This window comes from Poecilia mexicana, unplaced genomic scaffold (assembly GCF_051168715.1).
Source record: "Poecilia mexicana isolate PSO_F unplaced genomic scaffold, ASM5116871v1 scaffold_2, whole genome shotgun sequence".
Classification (NCBI taxonomy): domain Eukaryota; kingdom Metazoa; phylum Chordata; class Actinopteri; order Cyprinodontiformes; family Poeciliidae; genus Poecilia; species Poecilia mexicana.
In genome coordinates this window covers 52,518,180-52,543,055 of record NW_028263371.1, presented here as the reverse complement: position 1 = coordinate 52,543,055, position 24,876 = coordinate 52,518,180, and the positions used below count along the sequence as shown (strand labels likewise).

The 24,876-nt window shown below is 38.7% G+C and overlaps 1 protein-coding gene across 1 annotated transcript; it reads right to left on the bottom strand.

Annotated features, from left to right (window-relative positions):
• LOC106907389 (heat shock 70 kDa protein 12A-like) lies at positions 1 to 24,876 on the bottom strand. The gene is made up of 9 exons (XM_088002628.1): positions 24,665 to 24,876; positions 15,865 to 16,209; positions 13,396 to 13,491; positions 6,542 to 6,877; positions 5,602 to 5,885; positions 2,215 to 2,436; positions 1,973 to 2,144; positions 1,024 to 1,134; positions 1 to 844 (listed from the first exon to the last, which is right to left on the bottom strand). The coding sequence occupies exons 1-9, from the start codon at positions 24,699 to 24,701 to the stop codon at positions 207 to 209; spliced, it is 2,241 nt and encodes a 746-aa protein (XP_087858754.1). The 5' UTR covers positions 24,702 to 24,876; the 3' UTR covers positions 1 to 206.

Sequence of the window (24,876 nt, the reverse complement as noted above, 5' to 3'; positions counted from 1 at the left end):
TTAAATCAAATTAACTTTTATTTTTAATTCAGTTTACAAACTGAAGTCTGTAGAACTGATTTAATGGTTTCTGGTACAAAACAGCAAAAAATTTAACATGGAAAAAGTTACTCAATCACAAACAAACTAAACAAACAAACAAAAAACAAAAGAAAACTATGCACACTGTCTGAATTATTCATAATTAAAGAAAGTAAAATAAAATCTCATGAACAACATCTGAACCAAGCTGGACGTTTCCTCTGAGGCTCCACCATCTCTGGGTTTCTCCCCAGCTCTACGGCTCCTTTCAGAATCGCTTCCTGGGGTCTAAGAGGACACAGGACTTTATACTGACGTCCAAACTGATCAGTGATGTGCTGACGTAGAATCTGGCTCTCAGCCAATCCTCCCACTAACACAATAAACCCAATGTTGGGATTTTTGTCTAATATTTCTTTGAGTTTCTTGGTGATGTCCTGCAGACTCAAATCATAGAAAGATCTCAGTTTCTCTCTGGAGATCCTGATAGATCCATCATCCCAGGAAGCTCCTTCCACTGAATCAAAGAACGTTTCAATCTGTTTCTGTTTCTGAGCCACTATGACCAGGTTACCTGGGCAACTGATCTGAACATCTTCATCCAAATGTTTGAGATGAATAAAATCATACATCATCTTCTGAACCTCATTGGGGAAGTTTTGTTTATATTCATTCCAGACTTTATCAGAGAAGATTTCTATCAGGAACTCTTTGAATTTTCCTTCCACATATTTCCCCCCCAGATTGTCTTTAGGAGCCTCATATAGCGTCTTCAGGGCTCCTCCCTCCAGGACTTCATGAGTAGTAAAGTAAATGTTTTCATCTGTTGACAAACAGGAAGAGAATAAAACAGATTTAAGGATAAAACTTAGAAAACAACTTATTCCACATTCTAGCTCACATTCAGCAAACAATAAAAAAAAATCACTTCAACACATTTATTGGTTCTCTTAGTGTGTGAAGACAAATATTTTTAAAACTTAAGTAATGTATAACTTTTACCTCCACAGTCGACAACAAGGTACCGTTTCCCGTCTCTTTGGGTTTCTAGCAGAACTACAGTTTCTTCTGGTTTGGCCATAAACTTCACAACCTCCTGACTTCCTGGTCGATCTGTAGAAACACAGAAATATCATTGAGCTTCACCATAAAAAAGGACAATTTCTGTCCACTCTGCCTACCTCTGAATATCACTGTAAGATTAATAAACCAACACCGTTTCCACTGGAGATTGTCAGGTTAATGGAGCAAAGAACCACCAAAAGGAACACATGTCCATCTATCTATCCATCCATCCATCCATCCATTTTCTAACACCCTTGTCCCTCATTGGGGTCAGGAGGTGCTGGTGCCTCTCCAGCTAAAGTTCTGGATGAGAGGTGGGGTCACCTGGACAGGTCACCACTCTGTCACAGGGCTCATCCTCTGATCAACATAATTTCAGATGATATTCTGGCTTTAAAGGTGTGGAGTAAATCTATTATAGTGAACTGCAACCCAAACAATATCAGGTGTGTAATTGTTAGCTGTGAGTATAACCTACAGAATAACTCAATAATAATATATATTGTGATGATCAATTTACTCAAATGTGCTGTTTGTAATAGCTAGTCAGATCACCAATTTATTAAATTTTGTTGTCACTCACATACTTAAGCTTGTATACGAGTCAAAGCAGGTGAGCGAATACTTCTGGCAATATACAGAGGCTTTTTTGTAACCACTAACAGTACAGGATGATTCCCCCCTCATCCTTCCTGATGTTGTCATTTCTTCTAACCTAATGAATGGCTGCAGCCAGAGGCAACTCTCTTTGTTGACATCACTTGTTTATATGTCTCTTTTGGATGTGTTGTACTGAAATTAATTTTGTTGTGCATCTGTACAACAATAATTAAAACATTCTGATTCTGAATGTTTGTCTGCCAGACGTTACAGATCCACTCAGTACCGTTCCAGCTGGTACCAGGTTCTGCTGCTCCTGCAGGTTGATCCTGTGAGTCTCTGCTGTGGTTCTGTGTGATGAAACCATCAGGTTGAAGCTTCAAACACCAGGTCAAAGCTGCTTCTGACTCCAGAACAAACATCAGTTTGTCTTTAGTGGCGTCTGTTACAAGACCAGCCTGGAGGAGAAACCAGAAGTCTGATTCTGATGAACATTTAGAGATGATGACTCTAAAAACATGATGTTACCTGAACTGCAGCTTCTTTCATGAACTGTTTATGAAAATCCGTCAAGATTATAGGAACAGTCAGCACCCAGGTGAAGTCATCAGCTGTGAACTCTCCTCCTTCTGGATGAGATCTGATGGTTTTCAGAGCATCGTCCTTCAGGAACCTCAGAACTTCTGTAAAAACCTTCTGGGTTGACATTGACTTGTCATTTGCTGCTTTAATTGTCTGCTTGCTGATGTCCTGGGAATAAGTTTTGATATGTTAATTTGTATTAATACACAAGTTAGTCAGAATTACAGATGGAAAGCTGCTCCAGTCTTAGGGCCAGTCCAAGCAGAAACTGTCACTTTTTTTAGGCATCAAAAATAATAATAAACAATTTACTAGTTTGAAAAACTAAACATTGTTGGATTATGTGTATTTCATTTGATTAAAATACATCAATCATTTTGATAGGTGGGTTAACTGCATAAATTTAAGTTAAATATCAAATTCAAGAAGGTCCCTACTTTTCCAAAGTGTTGTACCTAGGAAACACACAGAAGCAGAAGTGCAGAACTGATCTATTCTTTGACATCAGATAAAGAACAGCTTAACATCCCAACACTGACCAAAGGAAATTGTCGGTTAGATATTCAGAGAGAATTAAATGTGGAAGTTTGTTAATGTTAACAGTGATGAAAAACATAAATATCAAACAGATAAAAATATCTGTTTGATATTTGTGTTTCTGCAGATAAGTGCAAAACTTTCACAAATGTTTGCAAAACCATAAAAATGAAGGAGCTAAACAGGAAACGTCTTAGTCTTAATAACTCACATGGATCCAATCTGTTTAAGTTACTTTGTCACAATCACAGACCATATCGTCTCTCACAATAAATAAAATTGTCTTTTTAGTTTTTTTGTCCATATCTTTTATTTCTGATACTGTACCTTTCTGTCTGACCGTCACCTAGAACAGTGTTTTTCAACCCTGGTCCTAAAGGCACACTACCCTGCAAGCTTTAGGCTTTGCGATCAAATGAAAGAGGTATGTGGGGGTGCTTGAGCACCTGCCCCTTTTGCTCCTTGCCCCCAAGTGCCTTTTTGGTCAATTTTTTTTTTTTTTTGTGGTATTATTTTTCAAAGCCCTCTTCTGACACATAATAACATGTATCAAAATTATTATTATTATTATTATTATTTTTTGTACAACATAATAAGCCCCCGGGTTATCTTGTTACCTTTGACCTTTTGCCCGTGACGCATGACGCAGTTGCCTCTCGCGCAGTGAGATAAGGCGGCTAACTGGAGCTCAATGTAGCGAATGTTCCAGATTAAAGAGCAGTTTTTGGTGACTTATATATATAAACGTTTTTGGTGAATAAATTGGAGCAGACTTGCTACTTGTCAGATGAGGGAAAACGTTGAAGTATCGTTTCTGCTTCAGCGGTTTAAGCAGAGAGGTAATGAAATACAACAGACACTGACAGGCCTCTGGGCCTGGCTTTCTCTGAAGAACTACTGAGGGGAGGAGACAGCCTGGTGAGGAAGAACTGTTCTTATTTATCGATTCAGTATTTTTATCATACAGACATTAGGCTGTTGTTGTTGTGCTATTAGCTAGCTGCTAGCTAACGACTTTGCTAGCAAAGCTAGATAACAAAAAAGCTTCTTCCCTGTGTACGAGGCACAAAACTTATCATCTCCATAATGGATATATGTCCCATCTTCTAATTTCCTTTGCTGCATAACGTACATTGCATTTATTCTAGCGTTAGGTAAATGTACCCTGAAGGAGAATAGCACTTAAATAAAAGTCCAACAAGGATATTCATTTAGAATTAAAAATAACTCACCCTGAATTACCATGATAGATATAATGTGTGTAGTAAAAATGTGTCATTAATGAAAGGGAAAAAACTCAATCCAGACTTTAAGTTTAGGGTCTGGTTCGCGGAGTATGAAGTAAAATTATTCCCCCCAATTATTCAATGAAAAAAAAAAAAAAAACTAACCTCAGTTAAGTAAAATAAAATTGTAATCAAAACTTTTGGAATTGTAATGATTTATTTTTTAAAAACTTTATTTTTTAAAAAAACTTTTTTTTGAATTAAATAACTAATTTTGTGAGACAAATGTGTGATTTAAATGTTTAAAAAAATTTTTTAAGTAAAACTCAGTAGGTTTTTCATGGTGACATGCATTAACAATTCAATTCAATTTTTGCTTTTGTTTTTTTTTTCCTTTTTTCTGGAGTTCCACCTTAAAGTTTGATGCAGCTCTGCTTTCCTGAATGGACCATCTTCATCTCCACTGCAGTAGCAAACAGGCAGCTCTTTTTTATAGATTACAGTCCACTAAAAGGTTGCATTGAGCCCTTGTTTATATTTTTAATACTGTAATTCTGTAAAGACAAAATATGTAAATCAGAGCTAAACCACCAGCTCTGATTTACATATCTTACTAAATTGCGGGTTTGAATATTGCAATACTTTCCTATAACAAAATAGACCTGCAGAAATAAATTACTAATAAAATATCTTACATATGCATAGTTGTATGCTCTATATAGAAATTTCCCTTAGCTTTGATTATATATGTCACAATTTTGTAATTTATCATTGTTTATTAAACTCTGAAAGCTGAGAGGCTTTGTTAATATTCTGTCCTAGAATGTGGTAAGATGTGCCCTTTTTTTTTTTTTTTTTGAGCACCTGCCCGTTTAGTGGTTTCTGCACGGCCCTGATCCGTTGGAACAATAAACTGAACTTGGGGCCTTACTTAACCAGAATTAAACTGGAATATAAGGAACTGAAATTAATCTGACTGTATGATTGGATTGAACTGATATTTTTATTTATATAAACTCAATCTGTTTGTTTGCATTACACTCTGAGAAAAGGCTAAGGTTAGTGAGGATTGCCAACAATTGTACTGAATGTGTGTGATCTGAAGGTTTCAAAAGACGCACTACATCATAGTTTCTTTGGAGATTATTTTTATAATCCGTTTTTCAGAATTCTCACCAGATTGTCTGCAATCCATGAAGGGTTTTTTTGAAATAAGTCCTCCTTTATTCAGACAAGTCTTTCTCAGAGTCTTCATCAAAACACCTTCAAATAGGCTTTTTTTTAAAGGTGAAAAAGGTGGGTGTATTCTTCATACACAGATATAAAGATCTACCTTCAGTTTTTTCCCTTTTATTAAAGTGTAAACATGAAATGAAAGTGATGTTAATTAAGTTAGGGACCCATAAAGCTTTCCATGATGGCAGATGGAAAGCTTTGAGGAGAGCAAGTGAAGTTTTAAACTATTTCAGATAATTCAAATACTGACATATTTAAAATTAGAAGGTGTCCACATAAAAAAAACTGTAAAAAGATAAAGGAGATCTGTCTGTAGAGCTTTACTTGTACTTACTTTGCCCTGGATGGTGATAATGAAGTCTTCAAAGAAATAATGTTTCTCAGCTTCTCCTCCTCTCATATTATTAAATGCTGTTTTAGCTTCATAACCAAACTTCATAAATTCTTCATGTTCATCAAACAGGATGCAGGTTGGAGTCTTTGGGGTGTCTAGTCCAAGTCCATCACTCCATCTCTTTATCTGGGTCTCTCCTCCTTCCTGTCTGGGTTTAACATTGAAGGCGTAGCCACTGAATCCTGAACCAAAGTCTATGGATATGATGAGAGAGTCAGGACCAGCTGGATGGAGGAGAGGAGAAAGTTAGAATATGATTAAAGAGAAGTTACTGTTTTTAAAATAAGTTCATACTGTAAGAAAAGCATAAACACAATTTCATGTCTGTATATATTTATCAATTTAATCCTGCCAACCTAAACTGAAACATAAAAATTTAGTAATTGTATATTTATTTTACATGGATTATTCTAATCCACCTGTCTTGTGATGAAATGTTGACCTGTTCATACTGAATTTGATTTTGGATTCTTTGTGCTCCCCTGGACTGTTTTCTTTTTGTAAGTTTGGTTCTTCATTTTTTCATATTAAATTTTCAACTCTACTTTGCGTCTCCAGCCTGCTGCATTTTGTATCCACACCTCAACCACAATCATGACACGGAGTGGGTATGAACAATAGATGGATGAAAGGATGAATACTGGAACTCCTAAGTATTTAATAATTCTACATAAAACCTAGGAAATACATTGTTTCATAGCATCTATAATAATTTGTATTTCTATTGTTTATTATATAATTGTCTTTTTCTTTATTATAATAGATTACATTTCTGCAACATATTTCCTCATTTAAACCTTCGTATTAATAATTCAGCATAAAGACCAACTCTTATTAAATATATTATCGATGAAATATGATCTGTATTTACAGCACTGACCTTTGACATTAAGCAGCACCTGTTTCATGGTCAGGATTTTTTCTGACCAGTAATCGTAGACGGTGCAGCTGTAGGTTCCTGTGTCTCTGTCTGTTGGTTTCTTCAGGGTCAAACTGTAGTCTCCAAATTTACCTTCTTTCACAATCTCTGTTCTGTCTTCATACTGCTTGTGTTGTTCAGACAAGCTCTCGAAATCCGAATATATGAAACCATGTCTGTGGACCATCCTGCCAGTGTTGTGTCTCCACCTCACTCCGACTAGTCCAGGCAGACAGGCTGCAGTTTTAAATGGCAGCAGAACAGACTCCTCTCCTGAATCCACCTCCACCCTGTAGACTGAGAAACAAACAGATGAGCTGCACTGACAGCAGCAGAACTGATGATGTTGATGTTCACAGTGATGGAGCCTCAGTGATAATCCAGGAGAAAAACACCTCAGTCACAAAGTGGAGCTCAGGATTTAGTGACCAGATGCTGACAGAGGATCCATGTGATCTAAACTTCCTCTCAAGACTCAGAAGAAAAGATTCACTATCATCCACATGTTGATTCATGAAGAGAAATCACTGATATGTTTCTACTTTTTAACCAACAGATAAACTACATTACTGCTTCCTACTGACTGGACTGAAAAATTGTTGGTTAATGAGTCCAAAGTAGAGAAGAGTTTCAATAACTTTATATCACCATCTTGCAATGAGGGATGGATTTATATTTAGTGGATGAGAGGAAACAGCAGGAATATTCAGCAGGACAGATAGAAACTCATCAGAACTTGGGATCTATGAATTTCACAAGATGGGGATATAAAAATTTTGATTTATGAACACTACATTAGAAAAGTCTGGCATTGAAGTTTTTCATTTTTATTGTTATTCTTTAATTTGAAGGTTTTGTGCTGCAGCATATCAACCTTACAATTGTACAAATATTTTTGTGTAATTTTAATATTTTATTCTTTCACATAGTTATTTCTAATTTTAAATTTGTAAAAAAAAATTGGCAGCAGAATTATGATTTCAAAATCCAGAAAGATTTCTAGATAGGAAGAAGGGAAAATGAAAGCAAAAAAAGGAGAACAACATTTTTTTCTCTAGCATGGAAACTGTCTCTGGTACAATCCTGGAAGGATAGAGGCTCAGATAGACTTGAGATTGTAGTGAACATCCATTTTCCAGCAGAACAACATTAAACCTAAAGCTGGACTTACAAAGTGACGGTTCAAATCAAATCAGATTAATGTGTTAGAATGATCAAGTAAATTTTTAGGTCTAGCCCAGTGTTTCTCAACCCTGGTCCTCACCGCCCCCCTGTCCTGCATGTTTTAGGTGTTTCCCTTCTGCCACACACCTGAATTGTGTTTCTGGGTGATTAACAGGTTTCTGCAGTACTTGGTGGTCATGCAATCATTTGAATCAGCTGTTCTGGAATAGAGGCACATCTAAAACATGCAGAGCAGGGGGGTGCTGAGGACCAGGGTGGAGAAACACTGGTCTAAACCCAACTTGATTTTTGTCACGCAGACTTATAAATTACAGCTTACAGACTCTGCTCATCCAGTCTGTCTGATCTCTTGTTTTGTTGCAAAAAGAAAATGGAAATATTTCAGTAAATCTGGTAGAGATAAATTCCTAACAGCCTGACAGTGATTCTACAAAATATCGACTCCAAGGTGCTGAATACCGTTACTTGACACATCGTTCATAACATTTAAGTGTTTCATCAAATCAATTTAAATATCAAAGGCCAAACAAATGAACACAAAAATGAGTTTTTAAATGAAGGTTTCTTTTGTTAAATGAAGGAAAATCCACACCTACATTTCCCTATGTCAGGGGTGTCAAACTCCAGTCCTCAAGGGCCGTTGTCCTGCAGTTTTTAGATGTGCCACAGGTGCACACTGGAATCAAATGGCTTAATTACCTCCTTCTTGTGTAGATAAGTTCTCCAGAGCCTTGCTAATTACCTAATTTTCTATTCAGGTGTTTTGCAGCAGTGGCGCATCTAAAAGTTGCAGGGCAGTGGCTCTCCAGGACTGGAGTTTGACACCTGTGCCCTATGTGAAAAAGTGATTGATCATTAACCTAACAACTGATTGGTCCAACCTTTGCAACAACAACTGCTACCAAGTGTTTGTGACAAATTACAATGACTCTTTTCCAACTGAAGAGGAATTTTTGTCCCCCATTCTTTGCAGAATTGTTCTAATTCAGCTACATTGGAGGGGTTTTGAGCATGAACTGCCCTTTCATGTCATCTCAATAGGATACAAGTCAGGACTTTGACTAGGCCACTCCAAAGTCTTTACTTTGTTGATTTTCATCCATTATCCTCACGCGCAAAACTTCTTGCTGCTTGTATTAACTCGCAGCTCGCAAACCTCTCTGGTTGCTTACAAATTCATTTATGCTCTCTCTCAAAACCAAAAAGGACCGTTTCCTGGCAACATTACAGCCAATAAAATCAAAGTGTTAGACAGTGGGAGCCTCCTCGAGGATGCGCTTGTTTCCTTGTACTGGGTGTGCCTGTGTGACTATGTATGTATGCATCTGTCTAGGTAGATAGATATCCATCTACATTAACCTATAGATAACAATCAATCATACTTTTATTTGTATAGCACATTTCAGCAACAAGGCATTTCAAAGTGCTTTACATCCTAAAAATACAAAAACACAAAGTCAAAGTCAGAATACACAGTTAACAACATTACATTTTGTCGTCATTACACATCACATTATTGATTAATGTTTCATGATTATGTTTGAAAAGCAACTCTAAACAGCTGTTTTTTTAGTCTAGATTTAAAGGGACTCAGTGTTTAGGCTGTTTTGCAGTTTTCTGGAAGTTTGTTCCAGATTTTTGGTGCATAGAAGCTGAACCGACCGGCCAACCGACCGACCACACAGGCACACCCACTAGAAGGAAACAAACGCACCCCTGAGGAAGCTCCCACTGCCTGGCAGCGTTATTGGTTGTAACACTGCCAGGCGATGGTACTTTTCTGTTTTGAGAGAAAGGAGAAAAGAATTAGCAAGTGAGCAGAGAATTAATACAAGCAGAAAGCGGTTTTGCGAGGAGAAAATCTGACTGTGAGAACAAAGATTTGAGAGCACAGAGAATATTTGAAAGAGAGCAAAAGTTTGGAGTGCAAGGAAATTAAATCCTGCTTGCAAATGGTGTGTTCTCAACTTATGGCAGTAAAATTCCCCCATACAAAACTAAAAAAAGAAAATCACAAGAGGAGAAAGGGAGTACAGGCCTGAGAAAATAAGATATATAAAGACTGGAAAACTCAGCATGTTGGGCAATCCAACTCATAATTTTAGAGAAATTCCCATCAAACCATTTCAATTCTGAAGTTACTTCACCTTTCACTTTTCTGTATCAGTTCATGGTTCGTTGTCTGAAATGGTCACAGTCTCTTTGAGAAAAGCTAAAAACCCATCCATCCATCCATTTTCTGCCGCTTATCCGGGGTCGGGTCGCGGGGGCAGCAGCTTCAGAAGGGAGCCTCAGACTTCCCTCTCCCCAGATACTTCTTCCAGCTCCTCCGGGGGAATCCCAAGGCATTCCCAGGCCAGCTGAGAGACATAGTCCCTCCAGCGTGTCCTGGGTCTTCCCCGGGGCCTCCTCCCGGTGGGACGTCCCCGGAAAACCTCACCAGGGAGGCGTCCAGGAGGCATCCTTTCCAGATGCCCGAGCCACCTCAACTGGCTCCTCTCGACGGTTGAGGAGCAGCGGCTCTACTCTGAGTCCCTCCCGGATGACCGAGCTTCTCACCCTATCTATAAGGGAGAACCCAGCCACCCTGCAGAGGAAACCCATTTCGGCCGCTTGTATCTGTGATCTCGTTCTTTCGGTCATGACCCAAAGCTCATGACCATAGATGAGGGTGGGAACGTAGATCGACTGGTAAATCAAGAGCTTCGCTTTTTGACTCAGCTCTCTCTTCACCACTACGGACCGGTACAGCACCCGCTTCACGGCAGACGCTGCCCCAATCCGCCTGTCGATCTCACACTCCCTTCTTCCCTCATTCGTGAACAAGATCCCCAGATACTTAAACTCCTCCACTTGAGGCAGGACGACCCCCCTGACCTGGAGAAGGCACTCTACCCTTTTCCGGCTCAAGACCATGGCCTTGGAGTTGGAGGCACTGAGCCTCATCCCGGCCGCTTCACACTCGACTGCGAACCACTCCAGTGAGAGCTGCAGATCACGTTCCGATGAAGCCAACAGGACCACTTCATCCGCAAAAAGCAGAGATGCGATCCTAAGGCCACCAAAACGGATCCCTTCAACACCTCGATTGCACCTAGAAATTCTGTCCATGAAAGTAATTAACAGAATCGGTGACACAGGGCAGCCATGGCGGAGTCCAACTCTCACCGGAAACGAGCCCGACTTACTGCCGGCAATGCGGACCAGACTCTGATACCGGTCATACAGGGACCTGACAGTCCGTATCAAAGGGCCCGGTACCCCATACTCCCGGAGAACCCCACACAAGGCCCCCCTAGGGACACGGTCGAATGCCTTCTCCAAGTCCACAAAACACATGTAGACCAGTTGGGCGAACTCCCATGTCCCCTCCGGGACCCTGCTGAGGGTGTAGAGCTGGTCCAGTGTTCCACGACCAGGACGAAAACCACACTGGTCTTCCTGAATCCGAGGTTCGACTATCCGACGGACCCTCCTCTCCAGGACCCCTGAATAGACCTTACCAGGGAGGCTTAAGAGTGTGACCCCCCTGTAATTGGAGCACACCCTTCGGTCCCCCTTTTTAAACAGGGGGACCACCACCCCAGTCTGCCAATCCAGAGGAACTGCCCCCGATGTTCATGCGATATTGCAGAGTCGCGTGAGCCAACACAACCCTACAACATCCAGAGCCTTAAGGAACTCCGGGCGGATCTCATCCACCCCCGGGGCCCTGCCACTGAGGAGCTTCTTAACCACCTCGATGACTTCGTCCCCAGAGATTGGAGAGCCCAACCCAGAGTCCCCAGGCTCAGCTTCCTCAACAGAAGGCATGTTGGTGGGATTGAGGAGGTCTTCGAAGTATTCCACCCACCGGCCCACAACGTCCCAAGTTGAGGTTAGCAGCACACCATACCCACTATAAACAGTGTTGGTGCTGCACTGCTTCCCCCTCCTGAGATGCCGGATGGTGGACCAGAATCGCCTCGAAGCCGTACGGAAGTCTTTCTCCATGGCCTCTCCAAACTCCTCCCACGCCCGAGTTTTTGCCTCAGCGACCACCCGAGCCGCATGCTGCTTCGCCTGCCGGTACCCATCAGCTGCTTCTGGAGTCCCACAGGCCAAAAAAGCCTGATAGGACTCCTTCTTCAGCTTGACAGCATCCCTCATCGAAGGTGGTCCACCAACGGGTTCGAGGGTTGCCGCCACGACAGGCACCAACAACCTTGCAGCCGCAGCTCCGATAAGCCGCCTCGGCAATGGAGGCACGGAACATGGTCCACTCAGACTCAATGTCCCCTACCTCCCCCGGAACGTGTTCAAAGTTCTGCCGGAGATGAGATTTGAAGCTCCGTCTCACAGGGGACTCCGCCAGACATTCCCAGCAGACCCTCACTACATGTTTGGGTCTGCCAGGTCTGACTGGCTTCCTCCCCCACCACCGGAGTCAACTCACCACCAGGTAGTGGTCAGTGGACAGCTCCGTACCTCTCTTCACCCGAGTGTCCAAGACATACGGTCGCAGATCCGATGAAACGATGACAAAATTGATCATCGAACTGTGGCAGTGCCAAGTGCACATATGGACACCCTTATGCCTGAACATGGTGTTCGTGATGGACAATCCGTGACGAGCACAGAAGTCCAACAACAGAACACCATTCGAGTTCAGATCGGGGGGGCATTCCTCCCAACCACGCCCCTCCAGGTCTCACTGTCATTGCCCACGTGAGTGTTGAAGTCCCCCAGTAGAACAAGGGAGTCCCCAGGAGGAGCACTCTCCAGTACCCCCTCTAAGGACTCCAAGAAGGGTGGGTAATCTGAACTGCTGTTCTGCCCATAAGCACAGACAACAGTCAGAACTCATCCCCCTACCCGTAGGGGGAGGGAGGCTACCCTCTCGTTCACCGGGGTAAACCCCAATGTACAGGTGCCAAGATGGGGGGGCAACAAGTATGCCCACTCCTGCCTGGCGCCTCTCACCGTGGGCAACTCCAGAGTGGAAGTACGTCCAGCCCCTCTCAAGGAGACTGGTTCCAGAACCAGAGCCATGCGTCAAGGTGAGGCCGACTATTTCTAGCCGGAACCTCTCAGCCTCGCACAGTAGCTCCAGTTCCTTCCCCACCAGAGATGTGATGTTCCACATCCCAAGAGCCAGCTTCTGCAGCCGAGGATCAGACTGCCAGGGTCCCCTCCTTTGGCTACCGCCCATTACACACTGCACCTGACCCCTTTGGCCCCTCCTACAGGTGGTGAGCCCGTTGGAAGGGGGACCCACGTCTCCTCTTTGGGCTAAGCCCGGCCTGGCTATGTGGGTAAAAGCCCGGCCACCAGGCGCTCGCCATCATGCCCCACCTCCAGGCCTGGCTCCAGAGGGGGGCCCCGGTGACCCGCGTCCGGGCGAGGGAAAACCAAGTCCAATGTTATTACTCATCATAGAGGTCTTCAGGCTGTGCTTTGTCTGGTTCCTCACCTAGGACCTGTCTGCCTTGGGTGACCCTACCAGGGGCATAAAGCCCCAAACAGCATAGCTCCTAGGATCATTGGGACACTCAAACCCCTACACCATGATAAGGTGGCAGCCCAAGGAGGAGAAAAAAAACATCAGCATGTAAAACATTTCTATTGATCCTGTTGTAGAAGGAACTTACCTGACATAAAATAATGTCGGGAAAGAAATAAAAGGCCTCCAGAAACAACAAGAACCAGCAGAACCAGCAGAACTTTGGTCCAAGTTGGAAACTTTTCTATGGAAAAACATAAAGACCAATCAGATCTTAGAGATGCATGCAGTTTTATTTTTGTCTGAAAATGTGATAGTTTGAAGAATATGTTAACATATCCTACAATTTCATTTTCATTTTTGAATATAATTGTTCTTAAACACTGTGGAAGTCTTCATTAGTATGTTTTTAATCTCACTGAGTGAAGTCATTGTTTGTTGCTCGTCTCCAACATAAAATACATTGAAAGAAATTATCAGATGGAAAAAAAAGCTATGTACATAGTCATATAATTAGTAAAGTAATTTATATAATGTTGATTGACAAATTTGTTTCATGGCAACTTACTAAAAACAAATTCAAATTCATAAACAGAATGGCAATAAAATGTCAGATACTTCATTATCCATTAAATATACAAAATGTTTAATTTTCTCTTTTAACATCTATCAAGAAACCAAAGACTAAATCCTAAAATGCATAAAGATCATAGTCAAAATAATTAATTTGAGAACGTAACCCTGAACACACACAGGTTCATCTTCAATAAATTAAAATATTTGTTCCAATGAAACTTTCCTGTCTAGAAGACATGACAGTCTTTTAACCAGGTTGTATTTTAAGCAGATATTAAACATAGTTTTTATTAAGTCCCTATTTCTGTATTAAAATGTTTGGTAACACTTTATTTGAAGGGGGTGAATAAGACTGTCATGACACTGTCATAAACATGACATAACATGTCATGAACATGAATAAGCCTTCATGAATATTTATGACTGTTGTCATAAAGCATCATTCGGTAAATTATGACACTTTTAATACAAAGTTGACATTATTCAAAATGTCTTTGTTATGACAACTTGACATTAACCAGGAAATCATTACTGTTTAAACTTTACCTTTAACAACATAAAGTTACCTAATTTTTAAAGTGCAATCAGTAATACTTTTATAACAAATTTATATCAGTAATGATTTCTTGGTTAATGTCAAGATGTCATAACAAAGACATTTTGAATAATGTCAACTTTGTATTAAAAGTGTCATAATTTACCGAATGACTCTTTATGACAACAGTCATAAATATTCATGAAGGCTTATTCATGTTCATGACATGTTATGTCATGTTTATGAAAGTGTCATGACAGTCTTATTCACCCCCCTTCAAATAAAGTGTTACCAAATGTTTTAATTGGTCTAATTTGATATTCTAATCATGAATGTGCTGTAAGCAGAAAATTGTTTTCAACATAAAGGTTTGAAAACCTTTAAAAGGTTTTCAGTAAGAATGCAACTTACTGAACTGCAGCAAAGCCAATAATATAATAAAGTGCATTATACATCCCACTGATGTATTTCAGTGGGATGTATAGTGCATTGACATCAAATGTCAGGATGACATTAATGCATTTATGACTGGGTGAAGCATTGAAGCATTTTGAATTGTAACCCTATAGAAGTACAATACATCTAAGAAACACATTAACTACTGTGATAAATGCTCTGCGTTGTTGCTTCCTGCTGCCTTTCAGCTGCAGTCATCAGATCATCAGTTGAGAGAGAAATGATGAGCAAGTTTTTAGGTCACTGAAACACTTTAAAGACTGTTTCACCAACTTACCCATCTTGTACAATTCTGCTTCGAAAAAATAACTGTTTATTAACTAATCACTCACATGTATATATGACCTTCATAAACAGTGATTGTTTTATAAAAAATAAATATTTAATGCAATATTAAATGCAATGAGGTTAGAAATTTGGGTGCATATATGAAAAAAAAGGTTAGGCCTGAAGTTGATGTTTAGTCTTGTTCTCTATGTATTATGATAACACATGGATTGAATAATTGGGTACCTCAACTGTTAAAGCGCATGGTCTCTAGACTGTAGAGCAGTGGTTTGTAGAGCAGTGGTGCCTAAGGTCGGCCTGACCTACATGCTTACTTGGATTTGTTTGCTTAGCGTTGCTTGCTTGGCCTTTGTGATGACTGTTTTCAGCAGCTTTGAAGCATTTTGTTCTGCTTAGTAGTTTGACTGATCTTGATTGACTCTAGAAGATTCTAGAAACTTGTTTGGAAAGCTTGGTGCTCCCTTGGTGTTCCTTTTTCTTTTGTGTAGTTTTGAGTTTAGATTAACTTGTTTGGTTATTTTTGTTTGATTGCTGGAGTTGCTCTCGTCATCCTTTAATTTTGCTAGTTCTATTTTCTTGAGTTAACTAGGTCAAAGAGTACTATGTTTTGTCTGTGAAACCTTTTTGTAATAACCCATTCTAAAGTCCACCTTTCTTTCTCTGGACACATTTTTATGTTACCATCTCCTAGTCCTCTAGACCTTGGAGTTGTAACAAAACTTTCAGGAATAGGATGTGTGTGTATAAATCAAAGTTGCTGACCTGTGACAATCAGCTGAATGTCTGACACCTTTATTTCTTTTGCTTCATCTTGGAGGCTGCAGATGTAGACCCCACTGTCAGAAACTTGAGGTTCACTCAGAGTGAGGCTGAAGTCACTAGAGTCTAAAGCATCAGGTCTCATTGATGTTCGTCCTTTGAAAAACTCATTTTGTCCACGCAGGTCGTCTGCTTCTCGTCGTTCATGGACAGTACTGGGATCAAGATCAGATCGGCTCCATTTCACTGTGACGATCTCTTCTAATCTTAGGCTGTACTGGCAGGGCAGAACGACAGATGGTTTCCAGTCATCAGCCTCCACTTTTACAGTCAACATACCCTGAGAGGCTGAAATGATAAACAGCTTTGTTTTAAATCAGTGTGTTAAACTAAAAACAAATTTAATCCAGGACGTGTCTTTTTCAAATTAAAAACTTCAAAATCACAACGTCCTCAGTTCTCTCCATTCCTGTATTGCACTACTATAATGGAATAGCAAAAAAACTCCAGTGATTGAAATTTAGAAAAACATTTTCAGAACTTCAGCTCATCAACTTAAATTCATCTCACTGCAATTTTTTATATGTGAATAATATATATAGGAGGCCAGAGGCAGAGAGAACAAACTCATCTGTAACAATATATAGCCTGTTACCAATGCAACAGTCAAGTCTACTGTAAAATTTAGTTTCTACCTCAATTTTCAGGAGGTATTGTGGTGATAACATTGTTGGGCCACCAGACATGTAAAGACTATTAATCCAACAATCAACTGTATTAACCCACTTTTAGCAGCAGATTAAAGTACAGAAGTTTCAGACAGAAGTTTCAGTTTGGATGTAAGGGTACTGACATCCAAACTGTCTCTTTTGTAGCCATGTTAGACTGGAGAAGATCAACAATGCGCTTCCTAATCAACTTTATCACAATTTTACGCCCCACCTCCTCTTCAAAAGCCTTTGGAAGCTGTTAATTTTAATCAGAAGAAGAAGAATTAAAATCTTTTGGCTCGTTTTATTCTCTCTTCTGCCTCGATTCCTTGACGCCATCACTGCATCAGCTGAACCATAAAGACAAAGACAAACGTTTTACCAAGTCCAAGCATAAACAACATTTATTAGACAAAACAACTAATGAAACTGACAAAACTCAATAAAATCACAAAACACCATCCAATTCAATATTTACCTCACTCCACAGACATCCACAGATCAAGACAAACTTACGGGGAACCATTTAACCGATGCACCGTTCCCCAGAGACAGCATCACGGGTAACCCCGGAGCGATCTGAAGTTAAGGTTCCAGGTCCTATACTTTTAAAGGGAGGGTGTTTCCCTTCTCTGCTGTATTCAAATTAGCGGAGTGTCCTTAGCTAAATTCATTTAAATCTAGTTGACTATGTTCCAGTAAAAACCTGTTTTTAAGATCAAAGAAGTGTTATTTTCTTTTGAATGAAGACAGATGTTTTTTTATGACCCTGTCCCCAGATTGTTTTACACCAGCTGTTAAATTTTATCAAAGAGGTCAAAAGGTTAAACTCACACAAAGAGCCACGACCCCCTGTGAATGCCTGCTCAGTCCACAGAGAAACTAGCTGTGTTTTAAATTATAGAGAGCTACAAACTAAGTTATTTTAATTCAACTTAGTGTAATATATTTCAATAGAAATATCCTACATAAGAGATTATGCTAATTGAACCATGGATATAATTTGGAGTAAATTTTCTTATTTAAAACACTATTAATTTAATCTAATATTGAACATATGGTTAAGCTTTTACAGCTTATTTTAAATTTATTTTCTTAACAAAGCCCAACAAGTTTCCAATTCAAACGGCGGATCATGAAGGTTGCTCTCAGCAGCTGACGTTGATTACCACAGCCGACCAGCTGTGCTCCAAAGTTGAGATGCAACTTCACCAAACGCCACTGATGCTCAAATCAGACCTCAGAAGATATTCCAGATTTCCATGTTGAGCTATGCTAGCCGCGGATAGCCACTGCTAATTCTTCAATTGATTTGTTTATGGAAACTGAGGAGGAGATTCTGGATTGCAGCTTTTTAACAGCTGGCCTTTTACAGCAGCAACAGTATTACTCAGGATTGACTTAACTCAGAAATGAGTGACCTGGTTGATATCTCCTGTTCTGAAACCGAAAAATCTGAGTATCACAAAGTATGGTAGGTTTATTCACAGTATCTGCTTTCTACTCAGTTTGTTAATCCTGCTTTCTGAAACGGGTTCCAAAGAATCTTCAGCTGTCAAGATCCAGTGTTCTGGAACTCTTAGATGTGTCCATCATCCAACACACCTCCTCACTGTTCAGTCAAGTTCTCCAGAGTCCTGCTATAATAACCTCATTATTTAACTGAGGTGTGCTGAAGCAGAAAAAGTCTAAAAGTTGCAGGACATCTGACCTTGAGGCCTGGATTTGAAGACCCTTACTCAAGGCTTTAGATAATTGTTTTAAGGTGAAAATAAGCAAGATCGTTCTCGTGATGAAAGGGAACCAGGTTCTTTTGGTGTAATCTTGACTCCACACATTTATGAACCAACAACCTACCAATTTTTTTTTCACCAGTAAACAAATGTAGTAAGAAATAGCCAATTAATAGCCGGTCTAACTTGAAGCTGGTGTCATATTTCAAGGAGCAACAAGTGTGGGAGGGGAGGAGGCAGGTTGAAAGAGGATCCAGAGAAACTGAGACTGACAGTTTTGCATTTGTTTTATACCCAGGAAAAACTCTAAATATTAAGACCATGACATTTTCCACTGGTTTCACACCTCATGGTTAACTGGTGCTTTATATATTTCAGAACCAAGACAAAGGTCTATATTACTGACTGGTTTGAACCTAACAGTTTCTAAATAATTTATTTAGAATAAGAAGTTTATCTATTTGCCTTATTCTATTTATGCTGATTCTGAGAATTATATTATTTACAGTAAACTGAAAAGACTGCAGAAGTTTCTGATTAAAATCAAGGTTCTACATTTTAAAATGTTGCTGTGCACTTAAATATACCTGGTAGCTACTTTACTGATCAGCTAAATAAACTTAAGTTTAGTGAGGAATCAGATCTTACCGTAAAATAGGAGGAAAAACACAGCAAACAGCTTCATCTTCCTAAATATTAAAACACAGGTCTTTGCAAAATTATATTTTCATAACTCTCTGAAACCGTTTCTGACGACAAACTGAAAGCAAACTGAAAGTTCACTGCTGTTAATCTACGGTCGACCAGTTACGGTAATCCAGTTTTCATTGTTCTGGTAGCTGGTGGAGGAACGTAAACAAACCAAGTCTGGACAAGAATGAGTGATTAAATGATGGTGAGATCAACTTTTGAAAATTTATATGCAGTAGAGATGTTGGTGCTCTATAGAGAGACTGATTTGAACTGAATTTAATTTCTTTCAGCTCCTGATATCCAGATATACTTTTCATCCTGTATGGGATAAAGAATGCAGATAATTGCAAAAGCTTGTGTCTTAGTTCTTTGTGAACAATGCTGGCATGGCCTCAAGTCACTGCTGAGTTTTAGTCTGAAGTGGAATCTCATAAAATATTCAGAAATAAGCAAATAGTCTATAAGAAAAAAGTTTAAATATTTAACTAATTGATCATGGTACAGGTAACAGTTATAGGATTTAGTCTATCTGGCCAATACAGGATGATTTATTACAAACTGAAATAAATCAAAGATCCACTCTTTCAATAGAATAGATGACTATATGATAAAGTGAGTGTAATGAAGAGAGCTTCATTACTGGGTCTATTTTTATTTAAGTCACTGTATAGCACTTTAAAAGCACTTTATTAACAAGCACTTTATTTAGCACTGCACTTTAAGCAGAGATTTGCACATAAATAACAATTTGCACACAATAAGTTTTAATTGTATTTATTGAATATTTTAGTAATTAGCATGTAGCCTTTTGTTCTGGGCTCTGCACAGCTGCTCCTCATTGGAAAGTGAGGTGGTTGCCTGTGGAGGGAGGATAACTGTTACTCAGAGCAATGAGCTACTGGTGGGTAAAACTGAGCAAATGTTGTGCATAATCTGTTAGGTGTGGAGTGCTGATATTGAGAGACTCACCTGTCTTTTCTGTGCCCTCTCCAGGGTGTTTGGACAAATACAACCCTGGGGGTCCAGACACCATTTATAGGTTCCGGGAGAGGCCATTGAAAAGTGTGGGGAGATAATTGTTTATGGTTTTTTTTTTGTGGTGTTTCATTTGGTGTAAGATAAAATATAAAATATTTATAAAAAGTAAATTTAAATGTTTATATTTAATAAAGTGTATTTTATTTAAATAGGTGGAGATTTGTTAAGGGAGATCCCCCTGTGAATTGGAGGTGGTTGGGTCCAACACAGCTGAGACTATTTAAGCCTGTAGTTTCACCTGTGTGAGGATTGATTGTCATTGAGTGTGTGTTGATGCTGTGAGGAGAATAAACCAACTGCTGTTTCCACCTGACTCTACCTCTCGTAATCTTCTGCACCGTAAAATCCAACCGCAAACGGCCGCCCTGTTACAGTGAGGTTTGTAGGAGAACCAGAAGCAAATTGTGGAGGCCAAGTTTATGTATAAAATAAAAGTTATTTGGGTAACACTTTATTTGAAGGGGTGTACATAAGACTGACATGACACTGTCATAAACATGACATAACACCTGTCATGAAGAAGTCTTTATGAATGTTTGACAGTTGTCATGAAGTGTCATTTGGTAAATAATGACACTTTTAATGCAAAGTTGCTTTAAAAGTCCATTAAAAGTGGCAACTTTGCATGATTTTGTAAATTATGATAATTTAATGCAAAGTTGGCATTTTTAATGGACTTTTAATGCAACTTTTAGAGCAGGGGTGTCAAACTCAAAGTGAGATCCTGAGCTCTGCTCTGCAGCCTGGTGACTCTTCTGTCCTTCAGACATGATCAGTCAGAGACACAACATTGATTTTCTATAGCAAACCGACGAGGGCTGGACGCAGTGGCGCAACTACACATTATTCAGGTGGATGCGAAAACAGAATCGGCGCGACGCCCCCTCTGGTGCTGCGCCCCTATGCGTTGCATGCGCTGCATACCCCCTTTTTGCGCCACTGCCTTAGGGGCTTTAAAAAAAAAAAAAAAAAAAAAAAAAAAAGACGTGCACATTGCGCAAAACTGAAACAGGAGAAGCGGGACATAAAACGGAGTAACGAACTAGATGTAAATTATGGCATAAAAACAGAGAATCCGACGCTGAACAGTGAAAAAATCAACACATGATGTGAAACATATGATGATTAGGAGGCGCAGCAGGTGATGTGTGAAGATTAATGATGGTCAATAAACGATAAAATAAATCTAGCAACAGGAAAGAAACTAAAGTGGACATAGCAATAAACCAAGAGAGGACAATAATAATCAGAGAAAACTAAATGGAAATGAATGAAGAACAAAATGCAACAATAGACTAAGAAACTAAAGTAAATACAGAGGAATAAACTGGTATGGCAAGACCTTTTGATCAATAATTAATACAGAGGAGTGTATGGCAAGAATAAACACACCATTTCCAGATAAAAGGTAAAATAATATTGTTGAAATGTCATGGGTTTGTTGAGACCACATCTAGTACTGAGAATAAATATATCTTACAGACCATAACAGTAAATAACTTATCACTTATTCATGTTTTTAATTAGATTTGATATATTTATTTCTTCAATATTATTTTTCATGTCAGTGTTAATGTCATGAGGCTGACGACTCCATGACACTTTCAGTTTGACTCATTAGGATTTGATTAAGAACCAGATTTGTTCTTTGTAATTTCTGGCCAGTAAAACTATTATTCTATAAATCAATAGACACGTCTGTATAAAGATATAATCCATGTTTCTGTCTCATATTTGTATGGCATTAAAAGGATCTGGAACTTTTGTTTTTTCACTGAAAGCTCAGATTTTCACACTAAATGCCATGTGGATGAAGTTTTATGGATGATACTCTGATGTCCCATTCTCCTGAAGGCAGCACAGAGCTGCAGCACCAGAAACAGAAACACAGAAGAGAAGAAGAGCTATGATTAATGTAGTTACAGTTCTATCCATGTTTTAATGTTGCAGAGCTCAGTTGTTTTGCAAATAGAGCAAAGTTTAAACTGGCATGTTGTTCATCTTTTATCTGATCATTTTGTGCAAGATTTAACAACTAGAAAATGGCAAAGAATAAGAAAAATTTTTCCACTCTGATTGGCTGCTGTTAGGCCTACTGAATTTAACTTGAATATTCATTGCATTTTTTGTAAACTCCTGTGAAAATAATTTCTATTCCCATGACTTTTTTGTTCTCTGGGAAATTATTTTTGATGATAAATACAGAAACAAGCATAAAAATCAAAACATCAACAATAGTGATAGAAATATTAATGATAAAATAGTCAGTGCAAAGTAGCCTGCAAATTCTTTGGTGGGGGTTGGTGAGGGACCTGGATAAAGGCTGGGGGGGCGCTGGCACAAAAAAGGTTGAGAAACACTGATTTAGACCATATAAACACTGCAGGTAGTTGTAGGATGAGTGGAATAACAGACGGTCAGTGAAGGAGCCTCCCGTTTAACCACCAAAACGGTGACAACTTGCAGTGACAATGTAACTAATAGAACTGAGCAATTTAAATTTACCTCATTGGAAAACAGCTGCAGCATAAAATGAGTATCATCATAAGTTCTTAAATGTCAATTCTTTTTTAACAACAAAGTTTTATATTTCAATGATGTTTTATTTTTCAATATCAAATCTATTTTTGATGTCAATGTAAGCTGTCACCATTTTAGCTCCGTCCTTCTCTTCACTCCTCTCAGTATCAAGCAGATACAGACAATACAGAGCAGAGAAACTGAACTAAGGACTAAGAACACAGAGGAAATTAAATTAAATCCAAAGGATGTAGAAACCTAAAGGGGACAACAGTCCCCTCCAAAATGCAGAGAACAGAAGACAAGAAATGAGTAAAAAATGAATACAAAATAATTAATTTATATGATAAATCCTTAATAAAAAATAATGAACAATCAAAGAAAAAATCAGAATGGAAACAAATAGAAAACAAACACTACCTGATCATAACAGAAACCTCCTCAGAGAATAATTATTGAACACTGAAAGAAATTAAATACACTGAAAATGAAACAATATGGCTTCAGAATTTGGGAACTTAAGGTGTTTCATAAAGTCATACGGGGTAAATATTGTCTACATATCAAACTTTTAAAGTTAAGGAGACAAAGATCAGCTTGATCTCTCTCCTTTATCACTGTTCTGTAAAAAGTATTTTCCCTTAAGTGAGTTCCTGGTTTGATGTACAGTGATGGAAATGAAAAGAACAACAAGAACAGAATGTAAAACTGGATCAGCAGGTCCATCACACCCACACACACTGATGTTTGCCAAACTATGACAACTACTTGTCAAACCATGACCTTAGATCAACTTTACAGGTTGTCACTAATCTATCAAAAAATCGGGACCAAATGGAAAGGAGCAATAATTGTTCCAATTTGAATGGGAAATATCCTAATGTAGCAGGAAGCTAGAGACCAATTGCTTTCACATCTTGCATAGGTAAACTAATGGAAAGTATAGTTAAAGAAAATAATGATTTACTTTTTAGATGTTATCGATTTGGATTTAGAAAGAATAGAAAGTGCATGTGATTTTAGTCACTTTCAAAAGATCAGGAATCTTCTGGTTGTGGTTCCTTGCAGAGTACTGCATGGGTAGAATGCCTTTACATTCAGAAGCTGAGTAAAAATAACACAGCGGTCTTATTTTGAGATGAGTCTGCAACCTGTGGCTCTTTGAGTCATCAACAGTGGCTCCTGATATTTTGGCAATGAATGATATATGATATCTTGCTCAGCTTTTTTGTCCTTTAGATGCAAACAGTTTAATATTTTCTTTAATTTTGCAATATGAAACTTTCCTGTAACATGTTTTGAAGTCTAAACAATGAGATTGTAGTAATTAAATTTCACCAAAAAAATCAAGCAAATCTTACTTATTATATATTTATATTAATTGAGTCAATATTTATTTAAATATAGATATATTTTTTCATAAACTTATTTATTGCATAAAATTTATTTAATAAACCTGCACATTTTTAAAAGGTTCATGTAGGTTTAGTGGCTCTAGACAAATTTGTATCATAACAGGCAAGGGCAAAATGGTTCTATGGATAAATAGGCCTCAGACCCCAGCTCTAGATGATGAAATATGCTTAAGACATTATGATTTTCATGCATTTGCTTGTTGGGATTCAAAAGGTGGTTAAGTAAAAATAAAGAAAAAAAGGTGTGTCCCACTATTTACAGTTCAGAACAATGTGCCAATTATACAGGCTGTTTTTGATACCGACGTCTTTCCAAGCAGGTGTGGCGCCCTCTGCTGTTCCTTCCTTTATTGGTTAAGTATGTAGAGGTCAAAGTTTTACTTTGACACCATATACTGTATCAGAAAAGTATATTAAATCTCGTCAAGGACATAATGCTACAATGATTCCATCACCTGTCTCTAAATAATGGAGTTACTGTCAAGACTCTTTATTTTCCATATTTGATTTATGTTTATTATTAAATAACATTATTCACAATACAGTTAAAAGTACTGGAACTTTTCTTACTGAAAGCAAAGTTCTACATTTTTAAGTATTACTAAGCAGGTACATATACCTTGGTATTACGTTAAAAACTAAGAAGAGAAAAAATGAAGATTAGCTGATAAGTTTGGAAATAGAAAGATCTTACCGAAAAGGAGGAACAGCAAAACAGCAAACAGCTCCATCTTCCAGGTTGAAACATCAAAGAGGATTGCTTGATAACTCAATTAAACTGTTACACAAAATAAACCAAAAGCTAACTAAAATTTCACTCTGTTTTTGATCTAAGATCACCTCATGAACAATTCCTTGCTGTAGTTAAAAAGTACTGGAACCCATTTCATTTTCACTTTCACTTTA